Source organism: Mesoplodon bidens (assembly GCF_964165515.1).
Source record: "Mesoplodon bidens genome assembly, chromosome: 14".
NCBI classification, from domain to species: Eukaryota; Metazoa; Chordata; class Mammalia; order Artiodactyla; family Ziphiidae; genus Mesoplodon; species Mesoplodon bidens.
Window position 1 is genome coordinate 42763436 of NC_138170.1, and position 20642 is coordinate 42784077.

The 20642-nt window shown below is 38.4% G+C and overlaps 1 protein-coding gene and 1 long non-coding RNA gene across 5 annotated transcripts in view; one reads left to right on the forward strand and one right to left on the reverse strand.

Moving 5' to 3' along the window:
- EFEMP1 (EGF containing fibulin extracellular matrix protein 1) overlaps window positions 1-6702 on the forward strand; it is a 69180-nt gene extending 62478 nt beyond the window's left edge. For all 4 annotated transcript variants that reach the window (XM_081254823.1, XM_081254822.1, XM_081254824.1 and 1 more), the window contains 2 exons: window positions 14-209; window positions 6080-6702. In XM_081254823.1, coding sequence (XP_081110949.1) covers window positions 14-209; window positions 6080-6241 — 358 coding nt within the window. In that variant the 3' untranslated portion in view covers window positions 6242-6702. The remainder of the gene's footprint in view (window positions 1-13; window positions 210-6079) is intronic.
- Window positions 1-20642, reverse strand: part of LOC308628160 — a 211697-nt gene that overhangs the window by 31924 nt on the left and 159131 nt on the right. The window contains exon 3 of the long non-coding RNA XR_014017505.1: window positions 20276-20388. This is a non-coding gene — a long non-coding RNA (uncharacterized lncRNA). The remainder of the gene's footprint in view (window positions 1-20275; window positions 20389-20642) is intronic.

The following is a 20642-nucleotide window of genomic DNA, read 5'->3' on the forward strand; positions in this document are numbered from 1 at the left end:
TTTGTCTCTGCAGCCGATGTGTTTGCCCAGTCTCAAACGCGCTGTGCCGAGAACTTCCCCAATCCATAGTCCACAAATACATGAGCATCCGATCTGATAGGTCTGTGCCATCTGACATCTTCCAGATACAGGCCACAACCATTTATCCCAACACTATCAATACTTTTCGGATTAAATCTGGAAATGAAAATAGAGAGTTCTACCTAAGAGTAAGTATCCTGAGGGCAGCCTTAGCTTTTGAGAAAGTTCCAAGTTTGTTGTTGTTGTTTGGTAGTTATTCACATAGAAAGAAAGCTAACATTTAAAGAGTTTTTATGTGCAGGCATTGTAAGTCCTTCCAGTGTGCATTATCTCATTTAATCCTCTTGGTAATACTTGGTCAGATTAATATTTATCTCCATATTTTACAGAAAAGAAAAGTAAGACTCAGGGAGATGAAGTAGCTTCTCTAAAGTCATTCAGATAAAAGTTGCACACTCTAGCAGAGTTGTGTGTGACCACCAAAACACAAGCCTACACACACACACACACACACACACACACACCCCTCAAACAGATACCACAAATCAGTGATAGCTATTTAGTAGTACGTAAAAAAAATAATTCCTGGAGAGCTTTTCAAAAACGCTGAATTCCTTATTGTTACATTCGCAAGATTATTTACATCTGCACCAAAACTAACACCCAGAAATATCTGAGAAGTGACCCCAACTCCCCACCCCCCGCACCATGTGTACAACAGATAGTTGTACCATTCTTGCAAATTTCCAGGCAGGCAATGTGAGGTCACGTTTATGTTTTCCCTTTCTTTCATTGCCTATATGAAATCTTTCTCTGAATTCTGCCATTTCTCTCTCCACAGTGTCCCCTGGGTTATCTATGTTTCCTTGTGTCTCTGCTTCTCTTCCTTTAAACTGGCTCTTAGCACCTCTCTAATCCCTCCAAGGGCTTCCCAGCAAATCTCCCTGACTCCAGTGCCTCAGCCTTCCAGTCCCCCATGCAAAATCTTAGCAAGTTCATTTTAGGTTAAAATTCCGACATATTTCAAATACGGCTCACCACTTCATGTGAAAATGATGGCACCCCACCAAGCAGTTTGCAGGGTTACGGTAAGTCTTTCACGCTAAGGATGTTATTCATCCAGTTCCAATTTTCTCAAAACTCCTTTGGGCACTCTTCATTTTTAATCAGATTTTAAGGTCAATATTTCATTTTGAGAATATGAAAAGTAAATTGGGAAATTCATCCTCGTGGTAAAGTTTACAGATTTTTAATGTTTACTCGTTTATCCTGTTCTTTGATATATTAAGTTCCCTTCCAGCTCCAGAATTATGTGACTCTGTTTCTTTGCCAGTAAATTAGAAATGATTAATCTCTCATGACCAACTTCTGAAGAGAAAAACCCAACCCAAAATACAATCTATTACTATTCTTTTTTCTAATAACTAAAAATAAACTTCTTAAACATTTGATGTTTAAATTTGAGATATACTAGATATTTGTAAGAAGTTTACTCTAAATGAATTTCACACAGTTCAGATAATAACAATTTAATAATTTTAACCCAAAGAAATAACATTATTTGTAACCCATGGCAGTAAAATAGGTTCATCTCAAAATCGTCTTTAAAAATAATTTTCCATTTTGAACTCTTAGCCATAATTTAAGAAAATAAAATTTCCTAGCAGAATCAACAAAGAGTTAAGCAAAGTACCTGCATGGGTTTTTTTTTTGCAATAAACGTGGCACTTTTAAAGTTTTATGATTCATATCAGTGAACTTATTGACTTGATATTTTCAGATATAAATACAGTGTTTTTCTCAAGTAAAATCCTTTTTTATGAATGATATAAAACATTGCCAATTTTGATAATCCCAGAATTAAATACTACTATTTGAAACCAAAATAGCATTTAAAATAGGAAGATATTTCAAGACTATTTATTATCACATAATTCAAAAAATAGTTGGATCAAATCCTACAAAATTTTTCCACTGAAATTCCACTTGCAGAGAGGGCATTTAATCATAAGACTCCATCAGCAGGCCTTAATTAAGCACCTGTTATATACTCAGCTTCATGCTAGGTGCATGTAATGCACAGTTCCTTACTTCAAAGAGCTTTAAATATTACTTTGTGGCATAGTTAACATCTATGAAAAAAGCAGAGGACAAATTTGTGTTTAACTCCATGCTCCAAGACATCCAACAATTAATGTGGGCTGCAACAGTCAAAGAATGTTGCTTGAGAAACATGAGGCTGGACCTTATCCTTGAAAGGATCTGTGGGATATAGGATTTTATTTATATTCCTTTTGGGACAATACTGAGACAATCTTCTTCCCTAGAAAAGGGAACGTATTAGAAAGAAGTAATACATGAAATTAAAGGTAGAATACCATCCTCCACCCACACTGACCAATATCTATCCTTCCTTACTGAGATTTATTTTTCTTCACAGCCCTTATCACCACCTTGCATAGTATTTATTTGTCTGTCACCTACTACCTACTAGAGTGTGAGTGCAATAAACAGAGACATTACCTGTCTGTTCACTCTGGTATGCACAGCACATAGAATGAATGGTACCTGGCACATTGCAGGTGCTCAAAAAATATTTTTAAATGAATAAATTAATTCAATCAACATCTTCAAGGTATCACTGTTACCTATAAGAGGCAAGCACCATGCTAGGTTCTAGAGACATAGCAGTGAATAAAACCAAGCCAATTCCTGCCCCAGTGGGGCTTATAGTTGAGACATCGAACAAGTGTTCACAAGTATGCTGAACGGTACAACTGAGCACTGCAGATTGTTCATGAGTACACCACAAGTTAACCCCTAACCAAGACAGCAGTGGTCTGGGAGCTTCCTGGAAGAAGTAGATTTCAGCTGAAGACTAGCAACAAAAGACTAGCAAATGGAAGGAATAAAAAGCAGACAAGTTAATCTGGAACTCCAGGTGCTACAGGCAGAGTGGCTTGAGAGGGACCTGGAGAGATGAGCAGGGCCTAGATCACACAATGCCTGACAGACCATACTAAGGGTTTCAAGTAGAGGAGTTGCTATCAGATTTTCATGTTAAAAAAGATACCTGGCTGCACTGTAGAGCCTGGATTGGAGTAGAGCAAGAATGGAAATGGAGAGACCAGTAAGTAGCTCAAAAGATGGGGGACTAGTGTGGTAGCAGTGAGTCCAAAAGAAGTGGACAGATTTATGAAGATATAGGAAGAAACACATGGCTTGGTAACCCATTTGCTATGGGGAGGTGGAGGAGAAGGAAGCGTCAAGGATAACCTACAAGTTTCTGTCTTGAGCAACAGCAAATGGTGGTACCATTTACTGAGATAAGGAAGGAGGAGCCAGTGGAGAGAGGAAGGTGAGGAGTTCAGTTTGGGCATACTGAGTCCTGGTCACCATGAGACATCCAAGTAAAGATGAGTAGAGAATTGGATATGTGGGCTTGGAATTCATAATATAGACTTTTAAGTCACTGGCAGATATGTGATAATTGAAGCCATGGCTATGGATGAGATCACTCAGGCAGAGTATGTAGGAAGTAGGTGAGATCACTTAGATCTGGGCACTATTATAGTCATCCATTACCTCAGCCTACAGTTCTCTGGCCATCTCATCCCCCATGACCTTCAGCTTCATGTCACTCTGCCACCACCCCATGGCTACATGCTGGACTTTGTTATCATGCAGAACAGTTCCACATCATCATCTTAGTCTCAGGTGACCCCCTCAGTGACTGATTCTCTTTCCTCTTTTTCATGCCCTCACTCCCACTCTATCTGCTCTTCACCCTCACAGTGATGCTAGTCCTCTGATCCCTCACCCACCATTTTCTTCCACTTGATCAACTTCTTGGTGGACCCTGGAACTACTCTGTCACCAACACCTCAATTCCCTGTCCAACAACTCTAGATCAATCACATAATCCACATCTATTTTCACACCCAGCTTGTCAGCACAGATTGGTAATACTATAAATCTCCAACTTCAGATGTGTCCTCAACAATCCTATTACTTTCTTTTATTTCTTCTCTTCAGCCACTGATTGCAAATGTCCCCATACTCTTTAAGTTCTTATACCCTTCATTTTCAGTAGGTGACCTCATCTCCTACTCTTCTGAAACCACTGAAACCAATGGCATAAATTACTTGAACTTCCCATCCCATCCCTTGCAAACTTAAGTCCATGTGTTCCCCTTCTAACCTTCTCCTTTGAATTTTCCAAAGACAAGGTTTCACTTCTATCAATCAAGGCCAACCCACCACCTGTATTCTTCACTCCATTTCCTCTGGAACCTTGTTCTATCAAACTCTAATATACCTCCTACATATTTAACTTGTTTTCCCTCTAGATGTTGCCTCCTCTCTCTCTTCTCCCTTCCTAGCCAAGGTTCTTAAAGCACAGTGTGTAGTCACAGTCTCTATTTTCTTATTTCCTAGTTACTCTTCTGTCTTCTATTCCCACTACCCTACTGAAATTGCTCTGGAAAAAAGCCACCAACAGCATCCGTACTGCTACATCCAGAGGCATTTTTCAGTTCCAGTCACCCTCATCCTCCCCTGCTGTATTGGATACTGCTTGCCATTCATCTGTTTACCACTTAATTATCTATTTCTTCTCAGCTTCCTTCAATGGCTTCTCTTCTGCCCATTCCTTAAATGTTGGAATCTCACAGACCCAGTCTTATCACATAAACATTCTCTTCCTTGGTTTAATGTCCACCTATTTTTTTTTTTTTTTTTTTGCGGTATGCGGGCCTCTCACTGTTGTGGCCTCTCCCGTTGCGGAGCACAGGCTCTGGACGCGCAGGCTCAGTGGCCATGGCTCACGGGCCTAGCCGCTCCACGGCATGTGGGATCTTCCCAGACCGGGGCACGAACCTGTATCCCCTGCATCGGCAGGCGGACTCTCAACCACTGCGCCACCAGGGAGGCCCAATGTCCACCTATTGACGTGAATGCTAAATCCTAATCCACTGTTTCTATCCCTGCCCTCCTCTTGGCATTCAGATTCACACATCTACCTGCCTGCCTGTCCAAACTCATCTCCCTGCACTCTCCAGCACCCATCACATTGTTCATCAAAGTGAAACTGCATCCAGTTCTCCAGAACATCCTTCTTTAAAAAACTCCCAGTTATTCTGGGTGACTGTCCTCAGGCATTCAAAGGCCTTCCCTCAATGCTTCAGGGTCCCTCTGTTTTTCTCTGTGAGTACACACCTCTGTGTATCTTCATATATACCCTGCATATCCCCGTATATCTTAGCATTTGCCATATTCTATTGAAATTAACTACTTACATGCCTCTTCACCTACTAGAATGTAGACAGATCCACAATATTGAGAAGTGAAAGATGACAACTTTATCAGTTCAAAAAATTATCAGATTCTCACATGAACTCCAGTCTCTATAAAGGCTAGAACTACTCAATAAAAGTGAAGAGAAACATTAACAGAGAGGGATGAGTAGAAAACAAAGAACTATCAAAAGAAAGCAGGTCCCTGTATCTGGAACTAATGACTATGTGTGGATAAGGGATAAGATCCAAAAGGATTAGAACCAAGAAGGGACTAAGTAGTGACTTTAATCCTACCTCAAAATTCTTCACTTGGGCTTCCCTGGTGGCACAGTGGTTAAGAATCTGCCTGCCAACGCAGGGGACATGGGTTGGAGCCCTGGTCCGGGAAGATTCCACATGCTGCGGAGCAACTAAGCCTGTGCACCACAACTACTGAGCCTGCGCTCTAGAGGCCATGAGCCACAACTACTGAGCCCGCGTACCACAACTACTGAAGTCCACGCACCTAGAGCCCATGCTCCGCAACAAGAGAAGCCACCACAATGAGAAGCCTGTGCACAGCACTGAAAGAGTAGCCCCTACTCGCCACAACTAGAGAAAGCCCACACGCAGCAATGAAGACCCAACGCAGCCAAAAATAAATAAATAAATTAAAAAAAAATTTCTTCCCCTAATTCTTATAGCAAGTGTATTCACAAATAATAGAAACTGCAATACAAGAAAAATTATTCTCTCACTCCCTCTTTTTTCTTTTATTTTAGCAAACAAGTCCTGTAAGTGCAATGCTTGTGCTGGTGAAGTCACTATCAGGACCAAGAGAATATATAGTGGACCTGGAGATGCTGACAGTCAATAGTATGGGAACCTTCCGCACCAGCTCAGTGTTAAGATTGACAATAATAGTGGGACCATTTTCATTTTAGTCTTTTAAAGGAGTCCACTATAGGCATTTAAATCAGCCAAAGAATATTGTTATCTTAAAGCACTATTTTATTTATAGACATATCTAGTACATCTACATCTATATACTGTACACTCACCAATAATTCAAACAATTACACCATGGTATAAAGTGGGCATTTAATCTGTAAAGATTCAAAGTTTGTCTTTATTACTGTATGTAAATTAGACATTAATCCACTAAACTGGTCTTCTTCAAGAGAGCTAAGCATACTCTTTCCGGTGAAACTTGGATTCTTTTCTGTAAAAGTGGGACCAAGCAATGATTGTCTTCTGTGGTGCTTAAGGAAACTTACTATAGCTCCACAGATAGTCTCATAAGGAGAGAGCCATAATATTGAACAGCATGCAAGTTCAAGAATGAGTTTTTTAACTGCTTGTAAGAAAATGGAAAAAGTCAATAAAGATATATTTCTTTAGAAAATGAGGATCTATCATACTTGTGTTGGTTTTTATTTTCATGATCAGTCTAAATGTAGTTGTTTATTACATAGTAGTAAATCATTATCACATAGTATAGTGGTTTCTATAAGATATTTTAAATTTTGTCAGAAATTTTTGTTATGAATGTAAAAAAGGACAGTAATCAAAATTCCCCAAATGAATAAGATATCCCCTAGAAAATCATTATATTGAGAAATCTATGGGGAGGAGATGAGAAAACAAATTCTTTCTAAACCACTTTGGAGTTGACCTAAAGAAGCAAACTCGGTGTACTAGTCAGTTTGAGTTGCTATAACAAAATATTATAGACTGGGTGGCTTATAAACAACAGAAATGTATTTCTCACAGTCTGGAGGGTGGAAATCCAAGATCAGGTTGCCAGCATGGTCAGGTTCTGGTGAGAACCCTCTTCTAGGTTGCAGACTCATATCCTCACATGGCAGAAAGAGAGCAAGAGAACTAATCCCATTCATGAGGGCTCCACCCTCATGACCTAAGTACTTCCCCAAGGCCTCAGGTTCTAATACCATCACATTGGGAGTTAGGACTTCAACATATGAATTTTGGGAGAACACAAACATTCAGTCCATAACATTCAATAAATGTAATAACGTTCCTGAATTCAGGACTTCCACAAGATGTGGAGCAAAATGAAGAAAAGTTATTTTTCTGAAAAAGTTTTGATTTCTGAATAAAATTAAAACCCTAAAACTTCACTAACTTATAACTAAAATTTCTCATCTTTATATTTGTTGCTAACAGAGTAAAGAAATGGTGATGGTTCTTACTCTTGGCATCCAGATTGACAATGAACTAAATCAAATTACCCTCCCTCCTAACTCTATGAAAACATTTTATACCTTCTTGTTTGTTTAAAATGTAACTGCTTCACTTTGATGTATTATATTTTTAAATAAAAATAAGTATTCTTTTAGAGGTTTTTTTCTGTGTAGCTAATAATAGCCAATATAATTTTTGTGTCTGGGAAAAAATTATTTGTAGCTGCCAGAGCAAAAACAACTATTTGCTTTTTTAAAAAGAAACAATCTAAAGTTGAGGAAACAAAAGACTGTTAAAATCATTCCACAAAAATATATGCAGTCAATTTTTCTCTCACATCCAATTTCAAAGCACATATGAATAACCAGATAACCTTGCCACATAAACAGATGTTCCTCAAAGAGTTGACAAAATGTGCAGTAATTGTCAAAAAGAAAGTTCACCAAGAGACCAAGGAACAAAACACAAATTTCTTATGTGAATAGGGCACGGGATGGGCTTTTAAAGGATACAGGGGCACTGGAACAGTGATGAGAGAACAGGTGTAACCAGGAGTCAGACAAGGAAGCAGAGTAAACAATCAGCCACAACACAGCAGGACTGTTGCATATGTTGTCACCCTGTCCACATGATTACTTACAGTCCATGTAAATTCAGGTTTGATCTAAACTTTTCCATTCTTAATCAATATAGTGATTTTTCTACATATAGACACAGTTTTCAAGTCAGAGCTGGGAATGATAAGAGTAAAAAAAAAAAAATGCCTAAGACCTTACAACAGATTTTTTACTCTTAAGCAAGAAGGCAGAGTCTTATCTGTACCTCCACAGAGGATTGTAGGAGAAACAGGAATCTCTATGAAATATTTATGCATAAGTCCTGACCCTCCACCCCCACCTCTAAACATATATATAATTATAGAAGTATATATAATCTATATATTAAGGAACATAGATTACATATAGATTATATATACTTCTATAATAATATATTCTATAAATAATTTATACATTATAATTTATATAATTTAAATATAATCTATGATAAAATAATAATATATTTTAGATATTTTTTTGGACCTACAGAAGCCATTAACTGCAAACAAGATGGTTTCCCTTTCATCCCAAAGTTTAGTCTTATTCACAAATCATAAAGACATGAAAGGGTTGATAAACTAGTGTCACTGATGCAATCCCTTTTCTTTTTTTAATTGTAAAATACACATAAAATTCACCATTTTAAAGTGTACAATTCAGATTGCAATGTTATGCAAATATCACTACTATCTAGTTCCATAACATTTTCGTCACTCAAAAATAAATCCCATACCCATTAGCAGTCATTCCTCATTCCCCCCTCCCACAAGTTCTGGTGTTACCACTAATCTACTTTCTGTCTTTATGAATTTGCCTGTTCTAGACACTTCATACAACTAGAATCATAAAGTAAGTGGCCTTTTGTTTCTGGCTTCTTTCACTTAATATAATGTCGTGAAAGTTCAGCCATGTTGTAGCATGTACCAGACTTCATTCTTTTTTATGACTGAATAATATTCCATTGTATAAATATACCACATTTGTTTATCCATTCATCAGTGGATAGACTATAGTTGATAGGTTGCTTCCACCTGCAATTTTGTTTTATCTGACTATTCATCTACTAATTCCTAGACTATTCATAGAGTAGGAATATAATCCTAGACTATTAGACATTATTAGACTATTATTAGGCTATTAGACTGTTACATGTCTATCCTAGACATATAGATTCCTAGACTATTCATCTACTAATTTTACAGCCTAAATCACCCATTTTTAATTTCATTTTTAACTAAAATGAACAGCAAGTGAAAAATCATTTTTCATTCACAGAAGCAGAGTCCTGGAAAGAACTTTGAAAAGCTAACACATGAGTTCCTTTACAGGTACAACTGTCCTCAGTAAACATAAAAATCTCATGCACTCTTTAAATGTAATTTGAAATGCAAAATAAAGTAAATATCATCACTGAAAACAAACCAAAGCAGTAAGACAAAGCTGTGCTTTGTTTTTAAACTACACATGACTCCCTCCTCCCCTCCTCCATGAGAATCACTGATTTAAACCAGCTCCCATAGATGAGAATTATGAAAATAATTCATCATCAGAATCATAATTATTCAGCAGCAAACTTCATTGAGCAACTTCTATGGTAATTTCTTCCAACATCTAACAGCCTGATGAAGCACAGAAGAACCAGGGTTCTAGTCTCAGTTCTAGCCTTAACTAGCTGTGAGACTTAGCTTTTTAGGACCTTGGTTTCTTTATCCATAAAACTGGGATATTGAAACAAGGTGTTTTTCCAGCTTTAAAAACTGTAGCTATTCCTTATGCCAGAGCTGCACTGAGAGAAAAGGTGACTCTATTTGCCAAACTTTTAAAAGCATTTGAGTATTCTTTGTATGTAGTGGCTGTTGGGAAGCACTGGACATTGGTGAAAAAAAACTATAGTTCCTACCCCAAAACAGGTCTTCAAAATGACGGTTCGTTACTGGGGACAAGGACATGAGAAAAAACCCAATTTAGCTAAAACTTTTTTGAATTACAATTCAAAATAAATTTTTTTTAGTATTCACTGTTAAATTGTGCATGTTTTACTCTTTTCCACTGATTCTAACTGAAGTATTATTTCTCATGTTAAACTGAAAGTCATTTTACCTTGTTTCACTAGCAAAAAAAGTCCAGCCATGAGTTTCCCCACTTCCAAACATGCTTCCAGGAAATTCACATGTTCTTACTCAGTAAGCCTCAATAATGAGGACTGAACTAGTCATTTCCATCACTTCACCATTCCAGTGCCCATACCTGGATTCTCAAACTTCATGCTGCATCTCTGACTGGGCAGTGTTGTTTTCTGACAGCAGTTAGGAGAGACCTCTTGGTTGTTAAGACTTCTCAAAAAGGAGAATAACTTCACTTCAGCTGCCAAATTTCCCTCTTAAATAGTTGTGTTTTTTTTTTTTGACAGCTTGCAATCTCCATCCCCTCTAAACTTAAAATCAACCATTACATACGCTTCCTTTTAATAATAATAGGATTCTAAACTTAGATGCCACCTGGTCAAACCATGTGATTAAGACTTGCTCAAGGTCACAGTCTGTTCAGCAAGATCACTGTGCCTTGAGTGAATGTCTTTTGACTTAGATTAGGGCTCTTTTCATTGGCCATGCTCCAAATTTCAGCAACAACAAGCAATCCCCTTCCTTCAAAGGCTTCTTCCTGCAGTGCCCACCCCAATTGTGGACTAGCTTTGCTCGTTGCCGTGACTAGTTGTCACCACTGCTGTTAACTGCAGTTGGATTGAAATAGCACAGATACCAACTTGATTCTGATTTACTCTGTTAAACTTTAGCTCATTTGTTCTCTTTAAAAAACTCCAGAGAGGTGGAAATAATTGTTATACAAAATACTCCAGAACTCTAGAAACTGAAATTCAAGGACCAATCATGCAGACCTTACTATACTTGAGAGGATAGCAATTTCTAAAAGAAAAAAACCCCTATTCCTAAAGATACAAACAGAGATCTCTCTATGGGGGAGCTTTGAGAGCAACAGTAAAGATGGAATGGGGCTAGCATTCTCCTTGTTCAAAAGTTAGACCAAAAGGCTTAAAGAGTCCTTCCTTCCATAAGATCAGTGAAAGGTAAGGGGTTAATGAAAGATTACTGCCATTCTTGACATTGGTTAATATTCATTAGGTGATTACTGAAGGAGCAAACAATGAACATCATTACCTCATCTCCTAAAGGATTCTTGCTTTAGCGGCTTGAAATAAGATAAGAGATACCACATTTTATTAACAACTCAGCCCTCAATGGGGCTTTTGGTTCTTTCAAAATGTTTAAGTTAAAATGACCTCCCCCCGCAAATTAGGGTTTTTTATTGTGATTAAAAATATATAGGGGCTTCCCTGGTGGTGTAGTGGTTGAGAGTCCGCCTGCCAATGCAGGAGACGCGGGTTCGTGCCCTGGTCCGGGAGGATCCCACATGCCGCGGAGCGGCTGGGCCCGTGAGCCATGGCTGCTGAGCCTGCGCGTCCGGAGCCTGTGCTCAGCAACAGGAGAGGCCACAACAGTGAGAGGCCCGCGTACCGCAAAAAAAATATATATATATATAAATATTGGAGGGTGGAAATCACCTACAAACCAATCCCCATTTTTATCTAAAAAAATGTAGTCATCTCTACCACTCTGCCCCTACAAGGAAGGTGTTTTAGTGAATCTAAATGATGGAAATAGAAAGATTGTTCAAAACCCTACGACCACCTGAACACAACCCAATGGGATTATTATTTGGGGGGAAGCTTCACAAATACAAGTTTATTGTTGAACCTTGTTTCCACAATGCAAGCAGTTCTTATGTTTTGAATAGCCATGTATGCTTCTAACTTTCTAACTCTTCTTTTAAAATATAGAACAGCTGCCTGTCTGCTCATATGTTACGCATAAGAAGCCCACAAGGGACAAAGCCTTCCATCAATATGTCGAATTATTTTTAACACATTTATATTTCTATCCTGAATCATCATCTCAGAAAGATGGCAAGTTTCCATCTTCCCAGCTGGGGGGAGCACCTGCAAAATACAAGCACAAACTGTGACACATCTGGTACCAAAAAACCAATCTTGTTTCATCTGGCCAGCAGACTAAAATATCAAGATCGTTGAACAGAAACAAGGCAAAAAGTTAACTGCCATTTATATGTAGTCAACACAGATGTCTAGTTAAGCTGTTTATATTGTAAACGCATGTGTATGTTAATGGAGCACAGACCCCTTTAATAAGCCAGAGTTGGAATATAAACGCAAGAGAATTTTAAAGACCTGAATGCAATAATTCAGTTCTTTTTTATCTTCCCATAGAAACTAAATTAGTTTCATCAGAATCTCAGCATTCTTTTTAAACAGATGCATATAACATGAATAAATAATTTTGTTGCATATCTCCAAATTGTTTATTTATTTCCTTTAAAACTGTATTCCATGTTTTTGTATCTTAATATTTAGATTGTTTCTTTAAGTGGTAAATTACTTGCACATGACTTAAACCAGGTGTCCTGGTTTGTGTTGCCTCAAAAGAAGACCCTGTTACAGAACTGAGTGTTGGTAGTTTGACAGGTTAACTTAGGAAGCACAGGTGAGAAACTAGGGAAAGTGAGTCAGGGAAGGGAGAGATGCCAATCAATGAGTGAGTTAATGAGTGGGTCACTTCTGTGGGCAAACTAGCACTTAGCATCTTTGGGGATCCTCTGAGAAACAGTGTGGAACTCACCTCAAAAGTATCCCACCAGAAGCCGCCTAGACTGGGCTGTTTATCTGCAACTCCCATCCCTGTGGTAAGGGTCGCCTCCTGGGGCACTAATGCCACACCCACTTATAACTACCTGCAGGCGGGTGAGCTTCCTGGCACTGGAGAAAGCCCTCAGGCAGAGGAGAAGAGAAACAGAGGCTTGATAGGGGATGTTGTCAGTGAGCTAGAAACTCCTACTGCAACGCCCAGTAAGCTCCTGTTGCTGAGGGGATGTCTGGTGGGCAGCAATATCCACACTGCTTGGAGTCTGACAACAGAAGCACATGTAACTGGCCTGATGGCTTCATACCTCATGAGTCTTTCCTTAACCTTTTTCTGTTGGCTCTCTACCTTTTTTTTCCCTCTCTTCCTTTCTGTAGAGAAAACTCTAGTCTTCTCCTCTGTGTATCACTCACTTAGCAAATCAGGCACCAAACATGTCCATTCGATGCAAAGACACATAAGACATTACATAAAGTGGTATTGTATACTTAACACCATGAGCCTATCTGATTCCAGAGCACATCACAAGTCCAACTACAGAGTATTATATAAAATTGGTTGCCCTTCAAAGATAAATTTTCAAGGAAGCTAGTGAAGCTAAAACTTCAAGGCCCTTCCCTTGCACCAGTCCTTTCCAAGGCCCTGAAGGGACCCTACAATGTGTTCACAGTGTCATATTATTTTTGTAAAATTTGAAAAAGTAATACATTTTAGCTGGATGGGTTAGTATTGATCTTTCCTCTTAGGTTCCACCCTTCACACTTCTCCTCATGTTAGGTAGCACTGGGACGGTCACAAGGATTTTTGGGAATCCAGCCCAGGAAATTGAGTTAGGAGGGTACATTTAACTTGGCCTTAGTGGAATATACCTATATAGTTCACAGTCACTTCTATGTATGTTTAATTCCAGTTCCTGTCTGATGTAGGAATAGCTTCTAAAAATATTCCTACCACCTTCTGTGTTGATTTTACCTGACAGCATGCACAGAGTTTCAAGGCCAGGGGTCCTATCACAATTTAATGTGTCCTACGGTATCCAGCACCAGAGTAGGTAGTAGAAGAAAAACAAGTCTTGAAATATGCAGAGCCAGAGGCTAATCTATGGAAAATTCTCCTAATCACCAGAGGTGTAAAATGAAAAGCAGAGGATATGGTTTTTATTCAATGCCTTTTCAAGAATATATTTAATTATGTAGCATAGGCAATTATAAATGCACCATACCATGAAAATATTTTTCATATATTTCTATAAGAGCTCACTAGAAATTATTCTGACAATGAGAAGTGAATTATAACCCCCCAAACTCTGTTTCAGATAATACCAAAAACTGTAATTCATTGAGATGAAGAAATAAATTTCAAATAGAAGTAATGAATAGACTCTTGAGTTGATCAAATTAATGAAAAGGAATGAATCATGTGAACACACTGGGAAGGATTTTAAGTGTCCTGCTACTTTGATATGAACACTAACACCAGTAAAGAAAACAAAAAATTGTAATTTTACTACCACAACAAGGGCACTGTCAACTCACTAGTTAGTGTGGCCATTTCAAAGGGTGTTTAACATTAGTCCCCGCACAAGAAAACTTAGAGTGATTTAGAGTTGTACATATGTTATGTGATAAAAACTTGATAGAGGTTTCCCAAATTTGACAATTCTAAAAATTTGTATGTCATTGCCAAAATGGCTTGTGAAACCAAAGAAACCTTTCTGCAAACTGTCAATTTAACATTTTTTCTCAACCATTCTAGAAGATAAAGTTATCTTTCTATTGTCTCTGTAAGAAAGGACCTACTGTATAGCACAGGGGACTCTGCTCAATACTCTATAATAACCTAAATGGGAAAAGAACTTGAAAAAGAATAAATACATGTATATGTATAACTGAATCACTTTGCCATTCACCTGAAACTAACACAACATTGTTAATCAACTATACTACTATATAAAATAAAAATTAATAAAAAAAGAAATGATGTTACAAAATTATTACCATAGGTAATCAAACAGCATGCATCCAAAAAAATGTAGTGGAAAAATTATTACAAAGGAGTTCCTGGCAGCTAATTAATAAAAAGAATATTATTTTCCCAGACTGTGATATTTGCTGTCAGCTTTTAAAATTTGTGATTTATTTGTGATCTCTTTTGCTATTCTAAATAAGAACTCATTTTTGTGTCTAATTTTGCATTTATAATTTTGTATTCTTTCCCTTAAAGTGAGCTTCTAAATATATATAAGTTTTGCTCAAAACCTGGATACATCCCTCATTGCATGAAGTAGCCCTGTGCCTAGCATATATGGGGCTTTTGTGAAAATAGACAAGGACATTTAATCTGGGCCTTGGAATATTTGAATAGGCAGGGAAAAAAGGTGTAGGAGATGACCCTTTATTTCAAACTTACCACCACAATGTACAGGCATCAATTAATCTTGTTAATAGCAATTGTGTATTTAAGAGTTGCTAATTTCTGACTCAAGCTCAAAAGTTGAAAAGTATATTTCAACCTCTGGCCTCTATTAGATGTGTTCCTGTAGTGATTCAACATTCTGTTCCCCCTGTTTGTCTCTTAGCAGCAATTATCTGCCTTTATTTCCTAATCTGGTGATTAGCTATTAAACATTCACTGAGAATCCACTATGCACAGGGCACTGTGCTAAGTACTAAGGGAGCAAAGGTAAATATGACATAGTCCCTGGCCTCAAAGAACTTACAATATGATTAGCAAATTAAACACAATAAATTTGGATTCAATTTGTTTTAAGTAGTCACTATTTATTGAGCACCTATATTTATTGAGGTGCTTTCAGTCCATTATCTCATTCCTCATATTCATCCAATGAAGAAGGAATTTTTAGCTCCATTTTACTGAAGAAGCAGATTCAATGACTTGCTTAGGGTCAAATGTCAAGCAGGGGCAGGACCAAGATTGCAAACAAGACCCATCTGTCTCTAGCGCCTTAATATGTTCTAAGGGGAGCACAGCTGAGAGCATTTAACCCTGCCTGGGAGAAATCAGAGAAGGCTGGGCTGATCTTAAAGGTGGAATAGGGTTTGTCCCAGTAAAAAAAGGGTATTCCAGCAGAGGGGAATTTACACACAAAGGTAAGGAAGTAAAACACAACAAGGGACATGTCAAGAAACCTCATAAATCTTGTAGTTCCTAACTTAACAAGATCCTGACTCCTAATATTAAACAATGTGGTAACAAATCTCACTCCATCCATCAGTTTTTTCATTTCTCCAACCTTTCTTTCTTTCTTTACTTCTCTCCTTATTTTATTCTTTCCACAAGCATGGATATGATGGCTGTTTAAACACCCTTCCTGCATTTAATGAACTTAGTTTATTGGGGGAAACAAATTAATTAAATAATCCCACAAACAAATGTAAAATTGCAACTATGACAGAAGCTACCAAAAAGGCAGGTGGTGCTCCAAGAGCCTATTAATAGGAGGAAATCAAATGACCTACCATGGCATCCTTTGAAAAATGTCTCTAGAGATGAGCTCCTGAAGATGAGTAGGAGGTAACTGAATAAGAAGGGAGGGAAGGGCTTCCCTGGTGGTGCAGTGGTTGAGAGTCCGCCTGCCGATGCAGGGGACACGGGTTCGTGCCCCGGTCTGGGAAGATCCCACATGCCGCGGAGCAGCTGGGCCCGTGAGTCATGGCCGCTGAGCCTGCGCATCCGGAGCCTGTGCTCCGTAGCGGGAGAGGCCACAACAGTGAGAGGCCCGTGTACTGCAAAAAAAAAAAAAAAAAAAAGGGAGGGAAGAGCCTTCAGAAAAGGATCTACATACACAAAGGCCCTTCGGAGGGAAGAAGTATTTTGCGGGATGGAGTCCAAGGGACTGGAATGCCAGTGTAGGTGAAGCTGAAAATGTAAGAGGTGGCCTGATAGGAGATAAAGCTAGACAGGGTACCACTGAAAAATTTGTGTCTTTATTCTTAGAGAAATTGAAAACTATTTAAATATTTTAAGCAGGTAAATAATGTCATCATATCTGCACTTTGGTAAAATACCCTTTTACCTTGAGATAGACCTGAAGCGGGTCAGAATGGATGCAGGTTAGAAGGCTATGCCTGCAGCCCAGGAAAAGGTGATATGCTAACTTGGACAAAAGTATTGGTGGAGAGCATGAAGAGAAATGAACAGATTCAATATACACAGGAGACAAAGAACTTAATGACAGGTTGCATATAGATAATAAGGGAGAAGGACATGTCAGGAATGAGCCTAAGTTTCTGGTAACCCAATAGGCAGACAATTGTTTCCAAGCAGAGATTCAGGAACCGAGCTGCTTCTATTTGGGACCTCTACTCCCTGCAACTGATGGCTTCCAAGGTCCCTGTGCTCATCTACATCAAGAGGTGGATCAATGGCAGGTTGAAAGTGAGAACATTTTATGGGGCAGGACTGGAAGTGGCTTACATCGCTCTGCTATATCCCTTTGGCCACACTTGTGAGGAAGGCTGGGAAATAGAGTCTAGCTGTGTATTCAGAAAGAAGAGCAAAGGGGTTTGGTTACTAGCTAGCAGTCTCGGCATCAATGGAGAAGCTAGAAAATGAGTACAGTTGACCACTGAACAATGCAGGGGTTAGGGGTACCAACCCTCTGCCCACTCAAAAACCCATCCAGCCCACCTTATACTCCATATCTGAGGTTCCACATCTATGGATTCAAGCAACTGTGGATTGTGTAGTACTATTTTATTTACTACTGAAAAATTTGCATATAAATAGACCCATGCAGTTCAAACCCACGTTGTTCAAAGGTCAACTGTATATTTTTTAGTATGGCAATGGAAGTGTTCCACTGGAGCAGAGAACAGTTTTCTAACTCCCAGATTTTTTTTTAGTTTCACTTATTTTTCTCTATATCCTTTCTCTTTAACATACTTCTTGTGTTCAAGGGTAAGTAGAACACTTACTTAGTTCCACACTTGTATGTATTCATTTTTAATGAGGGCAAATCACCTTTTCAATACCTATTTATTCATTCAGTGGATATTTAAGTGTCTACAGTTGTCTCAGTCTAGTTGTTTACTCCTTGTCCAAGGATGGCAGAGAGAAAACTATTCTTTTTTTAAAAAAGCGTATCTGTAATGGGTTTTAAATTTATAAGAAACATGTTTATGTACAAATATGATTATTTTAGTGTCATTTCTAATAATCAAACAAATGAAAACAGTTTAAATGTATAATAATGGGGGAATGGCTAAGTTTAAACTATGGCACATCTATACGGTGGGGCATTATGCAGTGATTAAAGTGTTAATAAAGAGATTTTCATGGAATGGGGAATATTTGTGATATAGTATTAAGTGGACAATGTAAGAGGTACTATCTCAATTACATAAGTATATGTATGGAAAGAAGAGGGAAACCAAATATTAACTATAGTTATTTCTGGGATAGGATTAAAGGAACACTGTATTCTCCTCTCTGTACCTTCCTATATCTGCAATTTAAATTTTTTACAATGACTTTCTTATCAGATTAAAAGTTCTTCAAAAAATTAAAAGCAAACTCAAAAAAGCCATAGGAATCTTGGAAATATGATAGGTAATCATAGCCAAGCCATATTAAAGCTTCCTAAGCAAAAATGGACATTAAAGCTGAAGGTTCAGTCTAAAATTTGTGAGGTGGTTACAAGAATCTTCCATATGAGTGCGTGTTCAATAGTAGTAAGAGCCCACCAGTCCCATTAGTTGGGGGCTTCAACATCTTGGTGACCTACATGCAGCCTATGGGACGGGTCCATCAGTGCTGACCTGGTAAGACAAAGCCAAAAAGAAGAACTCAGACCAGAGAATCAGACTTTGGTAGATGAGGCAGCATAACAAAGCCAAACCTCCTGGTAAGAGAGAATAAGGGGGAAAAGGCCGGCCTTTGGCTATACCAGCGGTCCCCAACCTTTTTGGCACCAGGGACCAGTTTTGCGGAAGACAGTTTTGCCACAGGCCGGTGGGGGGCTGGGGATGGCTCAGGCGGTAGCACAAGCGATAGGGAGCGGCAGATGAAGCCACGGGCTCAGCTCACCCGCCGCTCACCTCCTGCTGTGTAGCCCCATTCCTAACAAGCCGGGGCCCGGTACTGGTCCACAGCCTGGGGATTGTGGACCCCTGAGCTACACAACAGCAGAGCAAGAGGTCCAGATGTCAAACAAGTAGATGCAAAAGGCAAAAGCTGCAGGAGCAGTTTTTATTCAGAAGTGTTAAGTGAGGGTCAGGAGCAAGGATTCAGGTGCCGGGAGTTCACATTAATCTCCTAGGATGGAATTTAGCCCAGAGCCTCAGGTGAAAATCTAAGGCATGCTTACAAACATCTTAACAAACAAACACCATAGCTTAGTGTTACCAAATCTGTGTTACCCTTTTCCAAGAAAGGCATTTTTTAATGCCTAGATATTTAAATAGTAATGACAATAACATTTCCTGAGCACCTATTGTATGCCATAGACTGTGGCCTCACACCATGCTAAATGCTTTAGATGCTTTACAGATATTATCTCATTTTATGACAGGGGCATTTCTATCCCATTTGAAAGATGAAGAGACTGAGTATTGGAGAATAAACTGCCCAAGTCACACAGGGAGAAAGTGGTGGAACCAGGTCTATGACCCAAGTCAGTTTGACACCAAAGCTCATAGTATTAACCACCTCATTACTGGTCAGTGGCTAATTTTATGTGGCCATGGATATTTTCTGTGCTTCTTTTTAAAAACATGTCAGTAAACCAAAATCCTGTCTACCAGGGATGAGGCTAATAGACACCATGGGTGAGTAAATTACATTAAGGGCTTTGGTGCCTGTTAAAGGAATATTACTAATAAAAAAAAAAAACTACTTATGAGAGTTAATTTGGAAAATAAAGAAGTCTTCTCAGCGTTCCTAACATCACAACATAAGGTCTGAAGATGACTCTTCTTCATCTCTAGCTGAGGTAAATAGGGAGGAAATGAAAAGTTTATACTAGGGATAGCTAAGGCAGCCATGAAAATTAGCCTGGATTCAGGAAGGATCTAAATGGAATAAGTAAGGCATTAAGCAATTAAGATTTCTAATTGAAAACACAACATACAGCCCTTATGTGATTCTTTGGATCACTGAAACGTACCCTCTTTAGACCAAACATCTGAAGGACACTGTTAAATATAAAATGTAAGTATAAAAAAACCTTTATAGTACAGTAAACATTTCTGTGGACTGAAGCATAAAATCGATTGGGCAAAGTTGAACAATGAATAAAAGAGTAAATACTCCTTCGTTTGCTTCTTAGAGATTTATGTAGAGCTGTTGAATATCAGTTGCAACTTAATAACACGCTTAGGTTTTATTTTTTAATTTATCAAGATTTGACATGTTTTCGTCTGTTGAGTGAAAGCTCATGCAATTAGCTGTGCAGAAAGTTACAAACACACTCAGGCCTCTTTACCTTAGCAGATGTAACTGCAAATCATCCACTGCATACTCTCCAGCACTGGTCAAATCTAGTAGACCATTCCAAAAGCAACCATGGGGCTTTCAGTACATATCATTTACTTCCTCCTGTTCAAAAAAAAAAAAAAAAAAAAAAGGTTAATCCCTTCAGCAGCAATTCTCATCCTTTTCTCAAGAGATGTTTTCAATATTCTGTGATTAAATTATGCAAAGAAAATAGAAAATAAGTGATGTTGCGAATGTCATTAAATGGCAATGGGGAAGTCTCATAGCAGCCCATGATCACCTTGGAGGGGGGTAAAAATCAAACATCTGCTCAACAACACCAAAGAAATTTTGGGTTTGTTTGTTTTTTTTAATGG